General features: G+C 37.4%; 2 protein-coding genes across 2 annotated transcripts; both read right to left on the minus strand.

Annotated features, from left to right (window-relative positions):
- Nucleotides 1-3,590: 3,590 nt before the first annotated feature.
- LOC127508421 (proline-rich protein 29-like) lies at nt 3,591-12,855 on the minus strand. The gene is made up of 6 exons (XM_051886309.1): nt 11,474-12,855; nt 11,265-11,352; nt 10,910-11,016; nt 10,590-10,783; nt 9,363-9,430; nt 3,591-3,841 (listed from the first exon to the last, which is right to left on the minus strand). Exons 1-6 carry the CDS (start codon nt 11,558-11,560, stop codon nt 3,732-3,734), a joined length of 654 nt encoding a protein of 217 aa, XP_051742269.1. The 5' UTR covers nt 11,561-12,855; the 3' UTR covers nt 3,591-3,731.
- Nucleotides 12,856-13,001: 146 nt separating this feature from the next.
- Nucleotides 13,002-18,439, minus strand: zgc:112038 (uncharacterized protein LOC553673 homolog). Its single transcript, XM_051886307.1, has 6 exons — nt 17,577-18,439; nt 14,765-14,785; nt 14,424-14,592; nt 14,076-14,344; nt 13,846-13,985; nt 13,002-13,745 (listed from the first exon to the last, which is right to left on the minus strand). Exons 1-6 carry the CDS (start codon nt 17,629-17,631, stop codon nt 13,461-13,463), a joined length of 939 nt encoding a protein of 312 aa, XP_051742267.1. The 5' UTR covers nt 17,632-18,439; the 3' UTR covers nt 13,002-13,460.
- Between the last annotated feature and the right edge of the window lie 321 nt (nt 18,440-18,760).

Genomic DNA, 18,760 nt, shown 5'->3' on the forward strand with positions numbered 1-18,760 from the left:
CCTTGATATCGCGGCTCCACTTCATCCTCACTACTGCGCAGACTCTGGTTCCAAGTTCATTACGCGCAGACTCGAGACTCAAGATGTCAGCACACTGGTGGCTTCACTTAATAGTGGAAGAGAGTGAAGGTGCGTCGTCCATCTTTTTTTACAGTCTATGTCAAAGTCCCTTTTCAATCGGCGGCCATCTTTGAAACCCTTCTCGGGCTTTAAATGGGGAAACATCAACTTCTCCAATGCTGTTCGCCAGGCTTTCGATTACATTTCATATTTGAAATCACCAGTGAAATCTGACAACTGTCTCATAAATTTTGTTTCTAAACGCTCGAATCATGACAACAAAAAAACAGCACTTTTCCGGCTGGATCAAGCTAATATGCATGCGCAGTCCTATGAGCCTCTGACTGTTTCTATAGGAACCGGAGCTTCTAATGGCCGCTGCAGTGACGCGATGACTTTACCAATCGGCGACTGGCTCTTATTTAGAAGGCGGGACTTATTCCACCAAAGCTAGATGGCTATAGCTAGCCTCTCTGAAAATGACCTACCAATACCTTTAATTGAGAATTCATGCCATGAGCCAAATTGAAATAAAAACTAAAATATAAAATAAAATAAAATATGCACTTATTATGACTTAAAAAAGGGAACTCATCTAGTCGGAGACCAAAAGGGCAGATGCTTAAACACCACTTGAGGTCTATCTGTGCACATGCTTGGTTATAATTGTGTATGTTCTGAAATTATTATTAATATTAGCAGTCCTCACAGGAACGTGTTGCGGGATGGGAAATACAGAGAGGGATGGAATGGAATGTACAGAGGCAGTCAGGCAAGAGTCAGAACAGACAGTGCTTTGACATCTCTGCTGCACTCATTAAGCCGCGGTCACACTAGACTTTGAACGCGCGAAATTTCATCGGATGCTGCAACGGTCGCGATATGACGTCACAGTCTGCAGCGTCTATTTTTTAAACATGAATTCAACATATAGCCTAAGATATAGTAATACATTCAAAATGTAAAAATCTGCTCGACTTTACTGCAAAAATATCATTCTTTTAATTCAGCCAAGAGGTGATGCGAAATTCGCAGGTCAGAGTTCACCAAACTTGAACTTTGGAACGCAGCGAAATGCGACATTTTTCGCACAAGCTTGCGTTTCCGGTTCGACGCATTCGTATGCGTTTGAATGGAAGTCAATGGAACGAAAAGTGCAGTGTGACCGCCCCTTTAGTTTGTTCTTTATAAAAAAAAAATTATATCAGCTACAGATAGGTATTGCACCATTATCAATCTGTTTGTTTTTGTTTTACATTAATATGCTTATGACAGAAAACGATGGTCTGCATTGATTTAACAGTGGAATTGTTAATACTACATTTTTATTGTAACAGATCCTGGCAATTCATACGGTGTGTTTTAAAAGGGTATTTTCACTTTAGAAAAAACAAGAGAACAATTTAATTCTGCAATAAATAAGATTGTTTTAAGGATGAAAAAAAAATCTAGTCTATAAGGAATCACATTAGAAGCATTTATTAGTAATTGAGCTCTGTACAGAGTGCTTCAGAAAGAACAGAAGGGTGAAGTGGTGCTGTGGTACATGCTGTCTGGTTCATCTCCCAGAACGCATTCAGTGACTTTGTGCCAAGAATGTCATCGCCAAGAGGACACTGTCTTGTTTGAAAGCATCTGTCTCTCTATTTCTTTCCATCTATCACTTCATTTATCTTTTTTCATTTCTCTGCCTCACACTAATTAAAATATATCCTTTTATTCCAGTCATAATCGTGATAATTTGTCTCCACTTGCGCTTTTGTCATGCTGTTAGATATTTATAGCTAAACAAACGGAGCCAAAGGACGAGAGACAAACATGAGAGGGAGGAGAGGTGCCGGTGGTGGTGATGGGGGGCTTCTGTACCCCTCCACTGATCCTTTAATCCTGCTTGCTCTCGTTCTTTCTCTTGTTGGTTTTTTCAGCTGCTGCAAATGTTGCCACACTCTTCCCCCCATTTCAGCTTTGGAAACTCAGCTTTGCAGTTCATATTTGGACATTACAAAGATTGCAAGATGATACTGTATGATAGTATGATATGATATTACATTAATTTGCAATGTATCTGTCATTTAACAAATTACACTTGCAAAATGTACAGATGGAATTACGAGATGCGAAAGTTCTGTTTTTCGGGACATAATTTTTGAGTTGCAATTATGAGAAATTCCAAATTCAAATTAAAAAAAGCAAAAAAGTTGCAGTTGTGCAATGTACAGTTTGCAAAGACTTTTCCCCCTTTTTTTAGCTGCTTGGCAGAAAGAGGCTGATGCCTCCAGGGCCTCACAACCATAATCCGTTCATGAATGCCTTTCAAGCTTTATAATAAACTAAATTATCAACATTAATTTGCCCAAGTCTATATAAGTCTTTATCTTTTGATTCTAGGAGATTGGAACATCACTGTTCATCTTATTTAATCATAAGCTTGAAGAGCATGTGTGTCCATGTGCTGTTTTGTCAGCTGATCTTATTTTGTCCCCTGTCTGTCTCCTGGAAGCTTATTGGTATGAAGTATCTTCACCATTATGTGCCAGTATCATTAATGTGCTTGAGCTCTCAGATAACCCGCATAACCGATTTGTGTTGTGAGTCATTGCATGGCAACACACACACACACACACACACACACACACACACACACAGATAAACGCTTATTTAGAGAGTGAGTGCTTTTCTTTTACGATGCTTTCTTTAAAAATGCATTTGAACAATCCTGAGTGCATGTGTATTTATTTAAAACAAGTTTTCCTTTCTTTTCAAGTGTTTGTAAGATCACAACACACAACGTGACTTGTGTTCCTTTAAATAAATGTTCCACGTGCTTAATACAACTAGGAGACTGTGTGTGTTTAATTGGTGTGGTGTGGAAGAATTATATTGCATAACAGGGCAGATCGGATAGAGATACGTCAGTCATCACTGCAACAGGCTGTACAGACACACACACAGCCCATAATCCACACCACTGCTCAACACTTCGAAATGTTAAGAGAGTGTGTATCTGTATACAGGACACAAGTGATGACAGTGCACAATTTTTGCAAGTAAAGGGCAAAAGATCACATTACAAAACACACACATTCTTCTAACATACACACAAGACTAATAATAATACGTATGACTAGCAGTTTAAAACAAAACCACTTGTGGATTTGTGAAAGAGAGAAAAAAAACACACACACACACCCCCTCTGGTGGTAAGAGTAGGTATTTCTTCTTGTCACATTAGTGGCAGTATTTAGACACACAACCCAAATCCAATTATTTTATCAATGTATTTTGAATTTATTTTTTTTATTTTAGTTTTTATTTTTTGTATTTTGTTTCTTTCTGTATTGCAGTAATGAGATTTTTGGGGAGATTAAAAAAACAGATTAAAAAACAGACCTGGATTGTTTGCTGAAACAAAATAATAATGGGAGTCTGTACTTTTATTATATCACCCCTCTTTAAAAAAAAATGGTAATGTTTTATTTATAATAACACTTTTACTTGAGGGAAAGAACCACAAGTTCTACCAGAAAGACTTAGGTGAACGTTTACATGGTATTTATTCCATAAAGTTTTAACACATGGTAGTGAGCTACAATTATTGATTCATGTTTAGTTGTATAGAAAAGTTCTTTGGCGTAGGCCCCGTCCTTAGTCCAAGTCCTGGGGATTCAGATTCAGCTGATCCTGCCTGAGATGAAGGCAGGGGCGGAGCCTACCCTCGATGGATAGACAGGGCCAACCTGGTGGTGGTGGGGAGGATGGAGGGAAACGTCAACGTCATCAACTGCGAACGAAAAACAGAGAATTCAGTGCTTATACTCCAGGTGTCAAGCAGTGATTTGACAGACCTATTATTATGAATGAATGATGTGGCATTAGAGTCTTCCTGGTAGAACCTGCTAAGAGTTATCATTTTTTAAATAGTGTCTCAAAAGGATTGTAAGAAATCCAAAATATGCATAATTTAAATTGATATTTAAAGCTATGATGTAAAACCTTTTTAGTTTTCTTTAACACATTGTAACATTTGGCATGAACTTTTATGTGAACCTTACTGCAGATCTGTTGCAAAGGAGCAATGATGTCTTTCTGGCAACATCAAAATAACATACCCACATCCTGAGCAATGTTTGTCAATTGTTTAAAATAGCGTTGATGTACTTAAAGTAACTTTTTTATCTAGTATTTTTACCTATTTTGACATTGCCAAATAATTCTGCTACAACATACATTAAAGTTATCATTGATTTAGCATCAATATATCCATTTTTTTAAATTTGCTTTACAATTAATCTACAGCAGCATCTTGCAATGAGGAGAGGATATCAAGACAGAGAAGTGCAAAGAAATAAATTGCCTTTTTATAATGCTCAATAAATAATGAACCTAAAACATGACAAATTACAGTGCCCTTCACTAATATTGGCACCCTTGGTAAATATGAGCAAAGGCAGCTGTAAAAATAAATCTGCATTGTTTATCCTTTTAGATCTTACATTCAAAAAATTCACAAAATTCAAACCTTTCATTGAAGTAAAACAACTGAAAGTGGGGGGAAATCTCATTCTGAAATGTTTTTCTCCAGTTCACGTTGGCCATAAATATTGGCACACAATTATTGCAATGTCATTTTTCCAAGATAACAGCTCTGAGTCTTATTCTGTAATACCTGATGAGTTTGGAGAACACATGAAAAGAGAAGAACATTCCTTCATACAGAATCTCTCCAGATTCCCAGATCCATGTTGGAGCTTCTTCTCTTCAGTTCACCCCACTCATTTTCTATAGGGTTCAGGACAGGGAACTGGGACGGCCATGGCAGAAGCTTCATTTTGTGTTCAGTGACACATTTTTTGTTGATTTTGTTTTGGATCATTGTCCTGATAGAAGATCCAGCCACGGTCCATTATAAGATTTCTAGCAGAAGCGGTCAGGTTTTGATTTTTTATATGTTGATTTTTGATAGAATTCATGATATCATGTACACTATATTGCCAAAAGTATTGGGACACCCCTCCAAATCATTGAATTCAGGTGTTCCAATCACTTCAATGGCCAAAGGTGTATAAAATCAAGCACCTAGGCATGCAGACTGCTTCTACAAATATTTGTGAAAGAATGGGTCGCTCTCAGGAGCTCAGTGAATTCAAGTGTGGTACCGTGATAGGTTGCCACCTGTGCAATAAGTCCATTCCTGAAATTTCCTTATTGCTAAATATTCCACGGTCAACTGTTAGTGGTATCATAACAAAGTGGAAGCAATTGGGAACAACAGCAACTCAGCCACGAAGTGGTAGGCCACGTAAAATCACAGAGCGGGGTCAGCGCATGCTGAGACGCACAGTGCACAGAAGTCACCAACTTTCTGCATAATCAATAGCAACAGACCTCAAAACTTCATGTGGTCTTCAGATTAGCTCAAGAACAGTGTGTAGAGAGCTTCATGGAATGGGTTTCCATGGCCGAGCAGCTGCATCCAAGCCTTACATCACCAAGTGCAATGCAAAGCGTTGCAAAAGATGCAGTGGTGTAAAGCACGCCGCCACTGGACTCTAGAGCAGTGAAGACGTGTTCTCTGGAGTGATGAATCACGCTTCTCTGTCTGGCAATCCGATGGACGAGTCCGGGTTTGGTGGTTGCCAGGAGAACGGTACTTGCCTGACTGCATTGTGCCAAGTGTAAAGTTTGGTGGAGGGGGATTATGGTGTGGGGCTGTTTTTCAGGGGTTGGGCTTGGGCCCTTAGTTCCAGTGAAAGGAACTCTTAATGCTTCAGCATACCAAGACATTTTGGACAATTTCATGCTCCCAACTTTGTGGGAACAGTTTGGGGATGGCCCCTTCCTGTTCCAACATGACTGCGCACCAGTGCACAAAGCAAGGTCCATAAAGACATGGATGAGCGAGTTTGGTGTGGAGGAACTTGACTGGCCTGCACAGAGTCCTGACCTCAACCCGATAAAACACCTTTGGGATGAATTAGAGCGGAGACTGCGAGCCAGGCCTTCTCACCAACATCACTGCCTGACCTCACAAATGCGCTTCTAGAAGAATGGTCAAAAATTCCCATAAACACACTCCTAAACCTTGTGGAAAGCCTTCCCAGAAGAGTTGAAGCTGTTATAGCTGCAAAGGGTGGGCCAACTCCATATTAAACCCTATGGATTAAGAATGGGATGCCATTAAAGTTCATGTGCACGTAAAGGCAGGCATCCCAAAACTTTTGCCAATATAGTGTATCTGAAAAAGATGTCCAGGACCTCCAGCAAAAAAAATAAACCCACAACATTAAAGATCCAGCAGTATATTTAACAGTGGGCATGGGGTACTTTTTATCCCTGTTTGCACCAAACCCATACCCATGGTTTTGATCCCAAAAATGTCATTTTTTAGATTCATCTGACCGAAGCTGGTACCTTTTGAAGTTCCAATCATGTCTGACAACTGAATATGCTGGAGTTTGTTTCTGGATGAGAGCAGAGGATTTTTCTTGAAACCCTCCCAAACAACTTGTGGGGATGTAGGGGCTGTTTGATCATTTTTTTTAGGCTTTAGACCCCAACACTTAACTAATCTCTGCAATTCTCCAGCTGTGATCCTTGGAGGGTCTTTGGCCACTCAAACTCTCATCCTCACTGTGCACAAGGACGATATAGACACTTTTCCTCTTCCAGGCAGATTTGTGACATCTTTTGATTGGTTGACTGGAACTTCTGAATTGTTGCCCTGATGGTGCATGGGGTTTTTCAATGCTTTAGCTATTTTCTTACAGCCATTTTCTATTTTGTGAAGCTCAACAATCTTTTGCTGCACATCAGAACTATATTCTTTGGTTTTTCTCATTGTGATGAATGATTAAGGGAATGTGGTCTTTGTGTTTCCTCATGTTTATACTCCAGTGGAACAGGAAGTCGTGGCTGGACATTCTCATGCTCCTAGTCACCCTGGTGTGCTACAAAAATTTATATATGAACGGAAATATACTTCAGAGATATTTTACTCATAAGAATTTCCAGGGGTGCCAATAATTGTGTCCAACATGTATTAGAGAGAAAAACATTTATTTCATAATTGTGATTTCCTCCCCAATTTCAATTGTTATACTTCAATGAAAGGTTATAATTTTTTTTTTAATTTTGAATAAAAGATCAAAAGGATAAACAATGCAGAATTATTTTCACAGCCATCTTTGCTCATATTTACCAAGGGTGCCAATATTTGTGGAGGGCACTGTATAGGCTCTTTGCTATATTATCCAGCCATTTTGATGGTTAACCCTCTGGTGCGCTTAATTTTTATTATTATTTTTTTTTTTTTTTTTTTTACTTTGTTAAGCCTGTTCTGGGTTGTTGTTGTTTTTAATTTAGTACCATAAAATCCCCTAAAAATACAAAATATTACATAAAAAACATTATCGAACTAAAATATTGTACAATTCATTGAAATTAAAAAAAAATCTGTTATTTTTTGGTCATTTTGCAAGGAACACCATGAGGGTTAATCTTGCCAATTGTTATAAACATCTGGTCTGCCTTGACACATTGATTTTCTATTACTATTTGTCTGTAATTCTATAGTGTCCGAATGAAGAATTTTGTGTGTGTGTGTGTGTGTGTGTGTGTGTGTGTGTGTGTGTGTGTGTGTGTGTGACACATTAAAGGGTTAGTTCACCCAAAAATGAAAATAATGTCATTTATTACTCACACTCATGCCGTTCCACACCCGTAAGACCTTCGTTCATCTTCGAAACACAAATGAAGATATTTTTGTTGAAATCCGATGGCTCCGTGAGGCCTACATAGGGAGCAATGACATTTCCTCTCTCAAGATCCATAAAGGTACTAAAAACATATTTAAATCAGTTCATGTGAGTACAGTGGTTCAATATTAATATTATAAAGCGACGCGAATATTTTTGGTGAGCCAAAAAAAACAAAATAACGACTTATATAGTGATGGCCGATTCAAAACACTGCTTCAGGAAGCTTCGGAGCATTATGAATCAGTGTGTCGAATCATGATTCGGATCGCGTCTCAAACCGCCAAACTGCTGAAATCATGTGACTTTGGCGCTCCGAACCGCTGATTCGACACGCTGATTCATTACGCTCCGAAGCTTCTTGAAGCAGTGTTTTGAAATCTGCCATCACTATATAAGTCATTATTTTGTTTTTTTTGGCGCACCAAAAATATTCTCGTCACTTTATAATATTAATATTGAACCACTGTACTCACATGAACTGATTTAAATATGTTTTTAGTACATTAATGGATCTTGAGAGAGGAAATGTCATTGCTCCCTATGCAGGCCTCACGAAGCCATCGGATTTAAACAAAAAAATCTCTATTTGCGTTCCGAAGATTACGAAGGTCTTACGGGTGTGGAACGGCATGAGGGTGAGTAATAAATTACATTATTTTCATTTTTGGGTGAACTAACCCTTTAAGACTCAACACATCTGTGATCATCACACCAAATCAGTTTGACAGACTGGTGACTGAAACACAAGTGTATCAGGCACAGATAAAGAGAGAATATAAAGTCAGACGAGAACAAGAGTAGAGAGCACAAAAAGAAATGGGGGAAGTGTATGAATGGAAATGAAAAGTAAGTAGAGGAATTCAATGAATTCAAAAAGAAATACTTTCATACCCTCATATTTGCTGGAGCTGAAGCGAAAGCATGAAGAAGAGTACAGAGTATTGAATGAACTCTCAAAACAAAAAGAGACAAATCTGAATGAAAAAGTGAAAGAAAGAAGTGCATAAAGGAGAGGCAGATAAAGTGACAGATCTGAATGGAAAAATGAGGCAACTGGAAGAGAGCTCATAAAAGTGAGGTACATGAGCTGCATAAGAAATATAAGGGAAAATCTGTGCATTTTTTAGACCCTGTAGACCCAAGTTCCCTGCTTGCATGTCGATTTTTTGTACTTGCGCTGTAATCAGTACACAGATCTACTTTTCTGTGTCATCTGTGTTGATCTATATAAGACCATGCCTGTCATAAGTATTCAGAATGTAAAATAAGAGAATGCAAAAGGTGTTTTTATGCAGTATCATTCTGTGTTCTTCAGAAGTTAATTGGTTGTTATTATGTGATGATTTGGATTTAATCGTCCACTATTCATCACTGCCATCCTTCTGCTGCATAAAACTCTGGAGGTTGGGGGTTTTGGGGCAGGTACAGAATTATGTTGAATTAATATGTAAAATTACGGTAACATTCATACACAAACTCACTCTTGTAAATATATATGTGATTGTGATATACAAGTAGAGAAAGTGTGTGTGTCTGTGAGTGTACCTGCAGGTGGGATGTCAGCACCAACAGCCTGTGTAGCACTGGGTGGAGGTGGGGGTGGTACGGCTTTCCTGAATTACATCACTCTGGTGAGTTCAAGTGTATTTGTACATGTAAATTGCTCAATCTCATGAAGGAATATATGGGTCAAGGGTCATATTTTACCACAAAATCAAAAGAAGAATGAAATTATATTATACATGAAGAACATATTTTAGAACTATCAATCATTTTTGCATTGTGACCTTATTTTTATGACGCTTAAATTAATTTCTCCCTGTGATGGAAAGACCTTGAATTTGTCTTCCATCACTATGTCCTGGTGAGCGCTTTGGTCTCTATCACACTCCTAAAAAACTTTAATGCAAGAAAAATCGCATTCTCATTGCTGTAATATAATGTCGAAAATCGTCTCAGGTTATGACTGTAACCCTGGTTCCCTTTCGAAGAGGAACTTCGACACTGCGTCTTGGAATTGACTCTATGGGGAACGCCATCAGCGTGACCGGTGAAAGCCAAGCATGGGTGGAGCTTCCCACAGCAGATACTTCACAATGCATGCATTCAACTCCCTCGAGAACCTCAAGATTTGACACTCCATGCAAACGCCTAGAGAGAAAATCGAGCAAGAGCAAAGTTCTTACCGCTAATGCTAGTGCCTTTCCAGCTCCCTCAAAAGTTGAATGCTCCAACTGACTCTTGTCTTACATGTGCATACAAACAAACGGCTGCTGAAGACAAAAAAACCTGATGACGTGTAAATTAGGCGCCCTTTTCTACTCACGGGTGCTCCGCTTTTGACGTCATGGACTGCCAACTGACAATGACTTTTGGCTTTTGTTTAACCGTGCCTGACGACGTTTCCCACTTCAAAAGGGAACGTCTCAGGTTATGACTGTAACCCTGGTTCTCTGAGAAGGGGAACTTCAAAGCTGCGTCAATACCAAGACACAGTGTCGAAAGGGAACATTCTGTCCCACAATGATTTAGTCTGTACTACAAATACTACCATGATGTATACTTATAATTGTACTTTACGATTGAAATAATACATTGTTTTGTTTTATTCACTCATTGTCTTAAAAATAGGCTTCATTTCTTTTTACAAAATATAATTTATATAACTTGGGGTGAAATATGACCCAGACATTTCTCAGCGGTTTTTGTAATATTCACTTAAAGGTTTTAATGTTATTTTAAATAGTAATTTGTATGCTGTATCTGTCTAACCTGTCCCTGCATTTTGTGTGAACTGGCTGTGCGTGTTGTGGTGGTTCCTGGATGTTCTGGAGAACAGGAGGTGGGGCATGGATCAGTTGCTGGGGTAAAGGCACCCAACCTGGGTAACAGAAGTCAGGCCCAGGTGGGTAATAATGGTGGTAAATGTCAGGTTCTTCCTCTAAAACCATATTGATTCTTGCAGTCTGCTGAAAAATGAATAGCACAAATGTATATACATTAGATGGTGAACATGGAAACATTCACATTTTACATGAAACAAGTATCTTTCTGCTTATTCACAGTGTTGTAAGTGTATGTGAACACATCACCTCAGGTGCGTGTGTGTAGTTGAAGGTGTTGAGTACAGACATGCTCATACTATTCATGATGATTTGATGCATCTGTGCATTCTGTATCATCATCAGTTCCACAAGGTCTAAAAACAAACATACAAACACAAAGAGACCAAAATGACCCTGACCTTGCATATAAAACAAACTCTTTATGATGTGTGAACTAATGATGTTTGAAGGTGCCATAATGAAAACACTCGTCAGGATATTCCTCAAAACATCATCAAAGAAAGTCATACAGGTTTGGAACGACATGGGGGTGAGTAAATGATTACAGAATTTTCATTTTAGGTGAACTTTTCCTTAAACCTCTCTCTTTCTCTTATCTTACCCTCTCTAATGTGTCCTGGACGCACAGGGGCAAAAGGTGACGCCACTGCTGCTGAGAACTGCTGCAAATTAGTGGTTGGTTGAGGAGCCTGTGAAGGACAAGGAGATGGTTACAGAGGAATGGACAGAGTCATTCTTTTGGGATCAGTCACGTATTGTTGTTAATTCAGTAAGTTGATGAAAACATTGTAAAACACAAAGAGAACTCACAGGTTGTTGGAGGATCTGTATGTTGGATGGGTCCTCTCGTAACTGCAGACTTTGTTTTTCATTTGAGACTGTCCACGGCATCATCATCGGCTCTTATCATAATATAGAGTTAAATGGATAAGAACATGGGGACACACAATATGAAGACGCTGTTGCAAATGACACACCTGTGTTGGTGTGTTTCCATGACACTGATACACAAACTGTCCTCTCTGAACTGCATTCATTATACCAGATAACAGAAGCCATGTAGATTTATAGTAAACTGTGGGACATGATTTCTTTGGTGTTCTTCTCACATTACATGTTTTATCTCAATCATGCTATTTACTCACATTAATGTCTCCTTGGTGACTAAGAACACTTAGTTTTAAAAATGACATTTTTTGGGAAAAACTTGTTGGTCAAGGTGGAAATTTTGCCACAAAGTAGTAATTCTTGTTAAGATTAATATAAATCACAAAATAAATACTGAAATGGTTGTGATTATCTGTTTTATTGGATTTGTCATTAGCTATACCATTTTATATAATTTTTTTATTTCTGGAATTGCATTACAGGATAAAACAATACAATCAGTATACATAAAAGACATTTGAAACATATTAAAAGTTAATTTTATTAAAATCAGGACAACATTTTTCGGTTTCAGCCTGTAACTGAAGAAACATCTAGAAGTAAAGCAAAGTGAAAGCAAAAAGTGAAATAATAAAAACTAAAGCAACCAAATATTTTCATTTGGTCATAAATCACATTCTCTTAAGAATTCAGTGACTCCATTGAGTGTTTTTAAATCTATGATGAAGACCCAGCTCTTCTCTGCTGCGTTTAACTGTCCTTAGCTACATGTGGTTTGCTTAGTGTTTTGTTGTGCTTTATGGTGTGTATGGGTATATGTTTTGTAATTTGGGGTCTGTAAAGCACTTTGGTCAACAACTTTTTTTGTTGTTTTTAAACGTACTATAAAGTTGATTGATTGATTGAATGATTGATTGAATGATTGATTGATTGAATGATTGATTGATTGAATGATTGAATGAATGAATGAATGAATGAATGAATGAATGAATGATTGATTGATTGATTGATTGATTGATTGAATGAATGAATTAATGATTAATTGATTGATTGATTGATTGATTGATCGATCAATCCTGCAGGTCATCTGCCACAACACAAGATGGCGCCCTTAACTGGTGAACCCAAATTAACCATAGATTGAAATCATTTGTTTTTAATTTCCAATTTTAGACGTTACCTGCAGGTATTTATTTACTGTGTATGTGCCGTTTAGATATTATGTACCAGTCCAAACAATTACCCTACATGCAATTTGCCTCTCAACTCATAACTCAAAACCTTTTCCTCATGTATTCTGTTGATTTAACACGGAACTGTATAAAATCAAGTGCAAGTTTTCAGAAAAATTATAGCCTATATCTGGGACCAGTGTGTGTGTGTGTGTGTGTGTGTGTGTGTGTGTGTGTGTGTGTGTTTTATTAAGGACAGAGACAAAATAGGCTATTAGTTTATTGCACACAGTTCTTCAAAACTTTATTTAGATACAGAAGTGGCTTCAGTGCATTTGTATTGCTTCATGTTAATTAAGGTTATCTAGTCATTCACAGTAAAGTGTAGTTTATACACTGCTGTTCAAAAGTTTGGTATCAGTAAGATTGTTTTAAAACGTTTATTTTATTTAAAATAATTGTTTCTGTGATGGTAAAGCTGAATTTTCAGCATCATTACTCCAGTCTTCAGTGTCACATGATCCTTCAGAAATCATTCTAATATGATGATTTGGTGCTCAAGAAACATTTATTATTACTATCAATACTGAAAACAGTCGTGCTGCTTAATATTATTGTGGAAAATGAGATTTTTTTTCAGGATTCACTGATGAATATATAGACACTGTACAAGTTTATAATTTTAAGCTCAACCAAAATCTTGTAATCAGCAAAACGTGAGAATTATGACTCTGTCTTTAAGAAAACAGATAGAAGGAGAAAATCAGAGGAATGATGGACGATGTGAGAGAAAGGGAAAATAAGAGGAGACTGGGTGAGCCTGAGCTGGATTCAAGGGAATTGAATGAGACAAATCCAGGCTGGTTGCTGCTTATCTGAGAGCTGATCCAAGACTGGTATTCAGACACTCTGGTGTACACGCCAGGAAACTTGGGTAGTCCACAGTCTCGACCAAAACTCACAATACCAGACTGAATCCACAGGGAGTCATTCTTATTGACCATTGGACCTCCAGAGTCTCCCTGCATAGATAAAAACTTAATGTTATTATCTCTTGACAGTTTATATACAGTAAGGAACTGTAAGCAGACAGTGAGTGATATCTGCACGAAACTGATATACCTGACACGAGTCTTTCCCACCCTCATTTACTCCAGCGCACAGCATGTTGCTTGTAATGACGCTTCCATAGGCTGTTTTACAATCACTGTTGCTCACAACTGGTATCTGCACCTCTTGCAGTGTGCTTGGAAGAGATGTGTCTATAACATAAATCAGTGGAAACTGTCATATTTTAATCATTTTCTTGTTATTCAAAGCTTTGAATCATTGACGTGTTTGATTGAACTCACCTGCAAAATTGAGTTTACCCCATCCAGTGATCCAACTCTTAGTACCTCCACCAAATACACTACCAGCAGCCGCCAGACAAACAGGCCTAATATAATTAGTGAACGTCACAGAAGAGGAGAGCCGGAGCAGGGCTATGTCATTGTTTTGGGTAGTTGTGCTATAGCTTGGATGGGTGATGACCTGAGTCACTGTCCTGGAGATCTCATTAGGGTTTGAGCCCGATTGTTGCTGGCGTCCCAGGTAGATTTTTATATTAGACGCGGTGGTGCTGCAAATAGAAAAACATATATCAGTTTTAATTCCTCTATCTATCTCCATATTCAGTGTAATATTATATCACTTCATACCTCTGGAAGCAGTGAGCTGCAGACAAAACCCAGTCTTTGTTGATTAGACTGCCGCCACAGAAATGACTTCCAGATGAAATTCGATGAAGGCTTGCTTGCCAGGGCCAAGACCCCGTATCTGCATTTTGTCCTCCGACAATCTTAGTGTTGAGGGGAGCTTGACCACACACTGAAGAAAGAAAAGAAGATTGCTGCAGTTAAATGACCTGAAATCAACATAAAATTATATATATATATATATATATATATATATATATATATATATAGTTATTGTGCAAGATTATTCATGATCCAATTAATTGAACATGCGTTTGGTTTGTATTAAGAGTGGAGAATCTTACCGTCTAACTGACAGAGTGAGCCTATAACAAGAAAAACAAAGAAATAATAAATATTTAGAGTCGCTAAACAGATTTGAAACTAAAAAAAATGAATTTTACTATTCTGTGTTCGTTTTCTTGACAGTGATTGTATCAGAACTGGTTGGCACAGAGATATGCGGATGCAGATGCTGTATGTGCTGACAGAGCTGATAAACTGGTTGTTTCAGCCTATTTTCTAGATTCCTTTTCAGTCAACATTGTCAAAGGATTAGATGACCTAAAACTAAAAATCTTTCACTGTAATTATTGTTCAAAACTGTATGACTGACTTCCGTCTGTGGAACACATATTTGGAATAATTTACAGCGTAACATCCCAGACGAGTTTTGTGAACTGAATCAAGTAATTTATTAAAAAGATCAGTAACGCTTTAGATTACAGCCCGGAAAGTACTGCATAATTACAATGAATTTATAGCTCTTTCTACTTGCCTTGAAACAATTTAATCAGTGCACTTTCTCACTAAATTGCTCCCAAACGTAAGATTGTTTTCTATCATAATGGTATAAGTACCTCTTAGTTCTAAAATACTTACAGTATAAATAATTTGTTATTTTCCTGGTTGTTACCCCTTTATTCCCAAGACTTTACATATTGTATCCCTATACTTACACGTACTTCCTTTATAGGTACACTATAATTATCGAAAGTTACGCTGTAAATTCATTGTAATTACGCAGTACTTTCCGGGCTGTAATCTAAAGCCTTACCGAACGTTCTCCAAATATTCAGTGTTGGTTCTGGGGATTCAAAAACTGTCCAGTTTTCTTGACGTTAGAGGAACGTGTTTTAAAAGGTATGATGTTCCTCAAACATTCTTTCAACTTTTAAAATTCAACATTCTAAGAACGTTGATTTGTAACATTCCAAGAACCTAAAAATGTCCAGTTTTCTTAATGTTAGTAAAATGTTATTTAAAGGTTAGTATGATGTTCATGAAAAATTCTGTCAAACATTCAAACACCTGCTGTGAACAAGCACTGAAAGAAAGAGAAATAAGAACACAAACTACAACTTTCTTCAGCCACAGCCTTAGATGAATTCAACTGAAAATAAAAACATTAAAACTCTTAATTAAAGTGGTGCTTGTTACACTCTTGTTTCGTGTAGTTACAGGGTAAGTAATTAAAAAACGCAAACAATCTGATATCACTCGGAAACCTTTATTTGAAAAACAACTTATTTCAAAACAGATTTAAAGTTACAACACTTCTTTTTCGTTTCTCTTGCTTGGCTACCTCCTCCTCTTGTTCCTCTTCTTCTTTTTCTTTCTTTCCACTGATGAATCTTAAGAGGGAATCCCATGTCATTTGCTATTCTATATTAAAAGAAAATACAGTACACCCGGAAATGTGCTCACCGTTTACTCATCTTTTACCCTCATACCATCTGAGATGTATACGACTTTCCTTCTTCAGATGAACACAAACAAAGGTTTTTAGAAAAACAAATAATCTCTGGGAATGCTTTATGCAAGCTCATGTGTTCCTAAGTCGAAGCATCAAACAGCATGCGTGCCGAGAAACTCACGCGGATGTCGGATGCCGTCAGTTTTTTTTTTTTAGTTTTTTTTTTTAATTAATGCCCACAACAAAATACACAGAATAACAGATAATGATAATAAGAAACAAACAAGACAGAATAACAAAGACGGCAGTTCTCGCGCGAGTTTCACATGAATCTACCACGAGAACGTCATGAAAGCTTCGCATTACTGTATTTTCTTTAAATACAGAATAGCAATGGGATTCCTTCTTAAGATTCATCAGTTGAGAAACAAGAGGAGGAGGAAGCCAAGCAAGAGAAACAACAACAACAACAACCAAAAATGACAAAACGTGTTACTTTCTGTCAGGACTTTAGAATTTGAAATGAAAAGTTGATTTTAAAAAAATGAATAAATGAATAATAAGTGTTGTAGACCTGTTTTGAAGTTGTTTTTCAAATATATGTTTCGGAGTCAGTGATATCAGATTGTTTGCGTTTTTTTTGTTTTTGTTTTTTACTTACCCTGTAACTACATGAAACAAGAGTGTAACAAGCACCACTTTAATTTACAGCCCGCAATGTCATACTTACCCTGTAACTACATGAAACAAAACCATATTTCCCCATGTATTAAAAAAGATTGCAATAGCTCTTTCTACTTGCCTTGAAACAACTTAATCAGTGCACTTTCTCTCTAAATTGCTCCCAAACGTAAGATTGTTTTCTATCATAATAGTATAAGTACCCCTTAGTTCTAAAATACTTACAGTATAAATAATTTGTTATTTTCCTGGTTGTTACCCCTTTATTCCCAAGACTTTACATATTGTTCCCCTATACTTACACGTAGCCTACTTACTTTATAGGTAGGCCTACACTAAAATTATCGAAAGTTACGCTGTAAATTCATTGTTATTATGCAGTACTTTCCGGGCTGTAATCTAAAGCGTTACCGAATGTTCGTATAACAAAATTCTGTTAGCTGGGATATTGAATAGATTTAGACAGTAAAAACAATTAATCATTCATGCTAAGAAAAAATAATGAATAAAACTGTGATGTTCGTAAATGATTCCATTTACTTTAAATATTGTCATGTTATTGCTCTATACGATTCTTAGCTTTTAACAAAGAGGTACCATTCGTTTAAGGTATTAATTTTAGGTGTTACAAAGAAAATAATAAAAGTGTTCTAGCTGTGACATATTATAGGCCGACATAATTTTAACAAAATTACAATTAAACAATGTTATTTTAAGATCTGGCCTGTTATTTATCTTACCTATTACGTTGAGAAGTATGACTCCTGCAACACACACAGCTTGACGCAATGTCATCCTCAGGTTCTTGTCTGTTTCCTTTACTGAGAACTGTCTAATGACATGTAAAGCATTCAAAGGGACCGTACGTTTATTTAACCTCTGGCACAACCTTGTTTTCTATAGCCTGCTGCCAGTGTTTTTTAGTACACACCCCGCTCACCTGCATACTTCTTTAATGGTTTTCATCTGAGTTTCAGAATGTCATTTTCCCACATACTTCCATTATCAATTTTATGCACTCGTATGACAATAGTTACTATTTTTATACACTCCTATGTCAATCACATATTATTAGGCCTACTTAATACATGTGCAATTGGAGCTAGTTGTCACACTTTTTACTCCAGCCAGTAGCCTATTGGTGGCAAGGTATAATGGAATTAGGCCTATAAAGCAGCTTGTTTCCGCCATGAAATAAAAAAATAAAAAGATAATTTTCTCTTACACTTTTTTCTCGCATCCTGGGAGTTTATAACTCGCAATTTTGACTTTATTCTTAGAATTGTGAGATATAAACTCTTATATTTTTTATTCCGTGGCGGAAACAGGCTTCCATAACTAGATTACTATGTGAGTGGTTGAGTGTATAGTGTGGATATTATGTTGCCACTAGATGGCATCAGTCTCTGGAAGGAAATCATTTTCCCTGCCCCAAATGGCGCGTGTGTGTTAAGTCCAAAAGACAGTAGGCTGTCCCGTTTGTCATTTTAGGTTTCAGAAGGGTGCTTGAGAACACCCCTTTCGCGGCCGATATGAGCTCTCAATGCGCACTTATCTCGAAGCGGCATTATTTTTGTGAGGAAAAGGAAAGTGAAGTGAAGGCCAAGTATGGTAACCCATACTCAGAATTTAGTCCTCTGCATTCAACTCATCCAAGTTAATGCACACACATTAGGAGCAGTGTGTAGTGAACACACACTGCAAGCCATGGATCGAACCCACATCCGACTCTCACAACTGCCCCCTAATGTTTACCTCTCAATGGGTAGAGAGATGGACCCCCTAATGGAGAGAGAATGTTTACAAACCATAAAAGAAATGTATGTTAATCAATATACAATCAACAATCAATATAGCAAAAAGTTTATGTAATTCATGCCTCAGCCTCTTATCTGCTACTGGGAAAGAATGAGATAAATAAAGT

The sequence above is a fragment of the Ctenopharyngodon idella genome, chromosome 3, assembly GCF_019924925.1.
Source record: "Ctenopharyngodon idella isolate HZGC_01 chromosome 3, HZGC01, whole genome shotgun sequence".
NCBI classification, from domain to species: Eukaryota; Metazoa; Chordata; class Actinopteri; order Cypriniformes; family Xenocyprididae; genus Ctenopharyngodon; species Ctenopharyngodon idella.

Excerpts from the sequence above, each read along its gene's own strand:
- LOC127508421 (XM_051886309.1), bottom strand. The coding sequence starts at position 11,560 with ATGATGATGCCGTGGACAGTCTCAAATGAAAAACAAAGTCTGCAGTTA. Across the intron at positions 11,017-11,264 it reads TCCAGGACACATTAGAGAGG|ACCTTGTGGAACTGATGATG; the intron begins GTAAGATAAGAG and ends GTTTGTTTTTAG. Across the intron at positions 3,842-9,362 it reads TGCTGACATCCCACCTGCAG|TTGATGACGTTGACGTTTCC; the intron begins GTACACTCACAG and ends TTTCGTTCGCAG.
- zgc:112038 (XM_051886307.1), bottom strand. The coding sequence starts at position 17,631 with ATGACATTGCGTCAAGCTGTGTGTGTTGCAGGAGTCATACTTCTCAAC. Across the intron at positions 13,986-14,075 it reads GGGTAAACTCAATTTTGCAG|ACACATCTCTTCCAAGCACA; the intron begins GTGAGTTCAATC and ends TTTATGTTATAG. Across the intron at positions 13,746-13,845 it reads GTGGGAAAGACTCGTGTCAG|GGAGACTCTGGAGGTCCAAT; the intron begins GTATATCAGTTT and ends TTATCTATGCAG.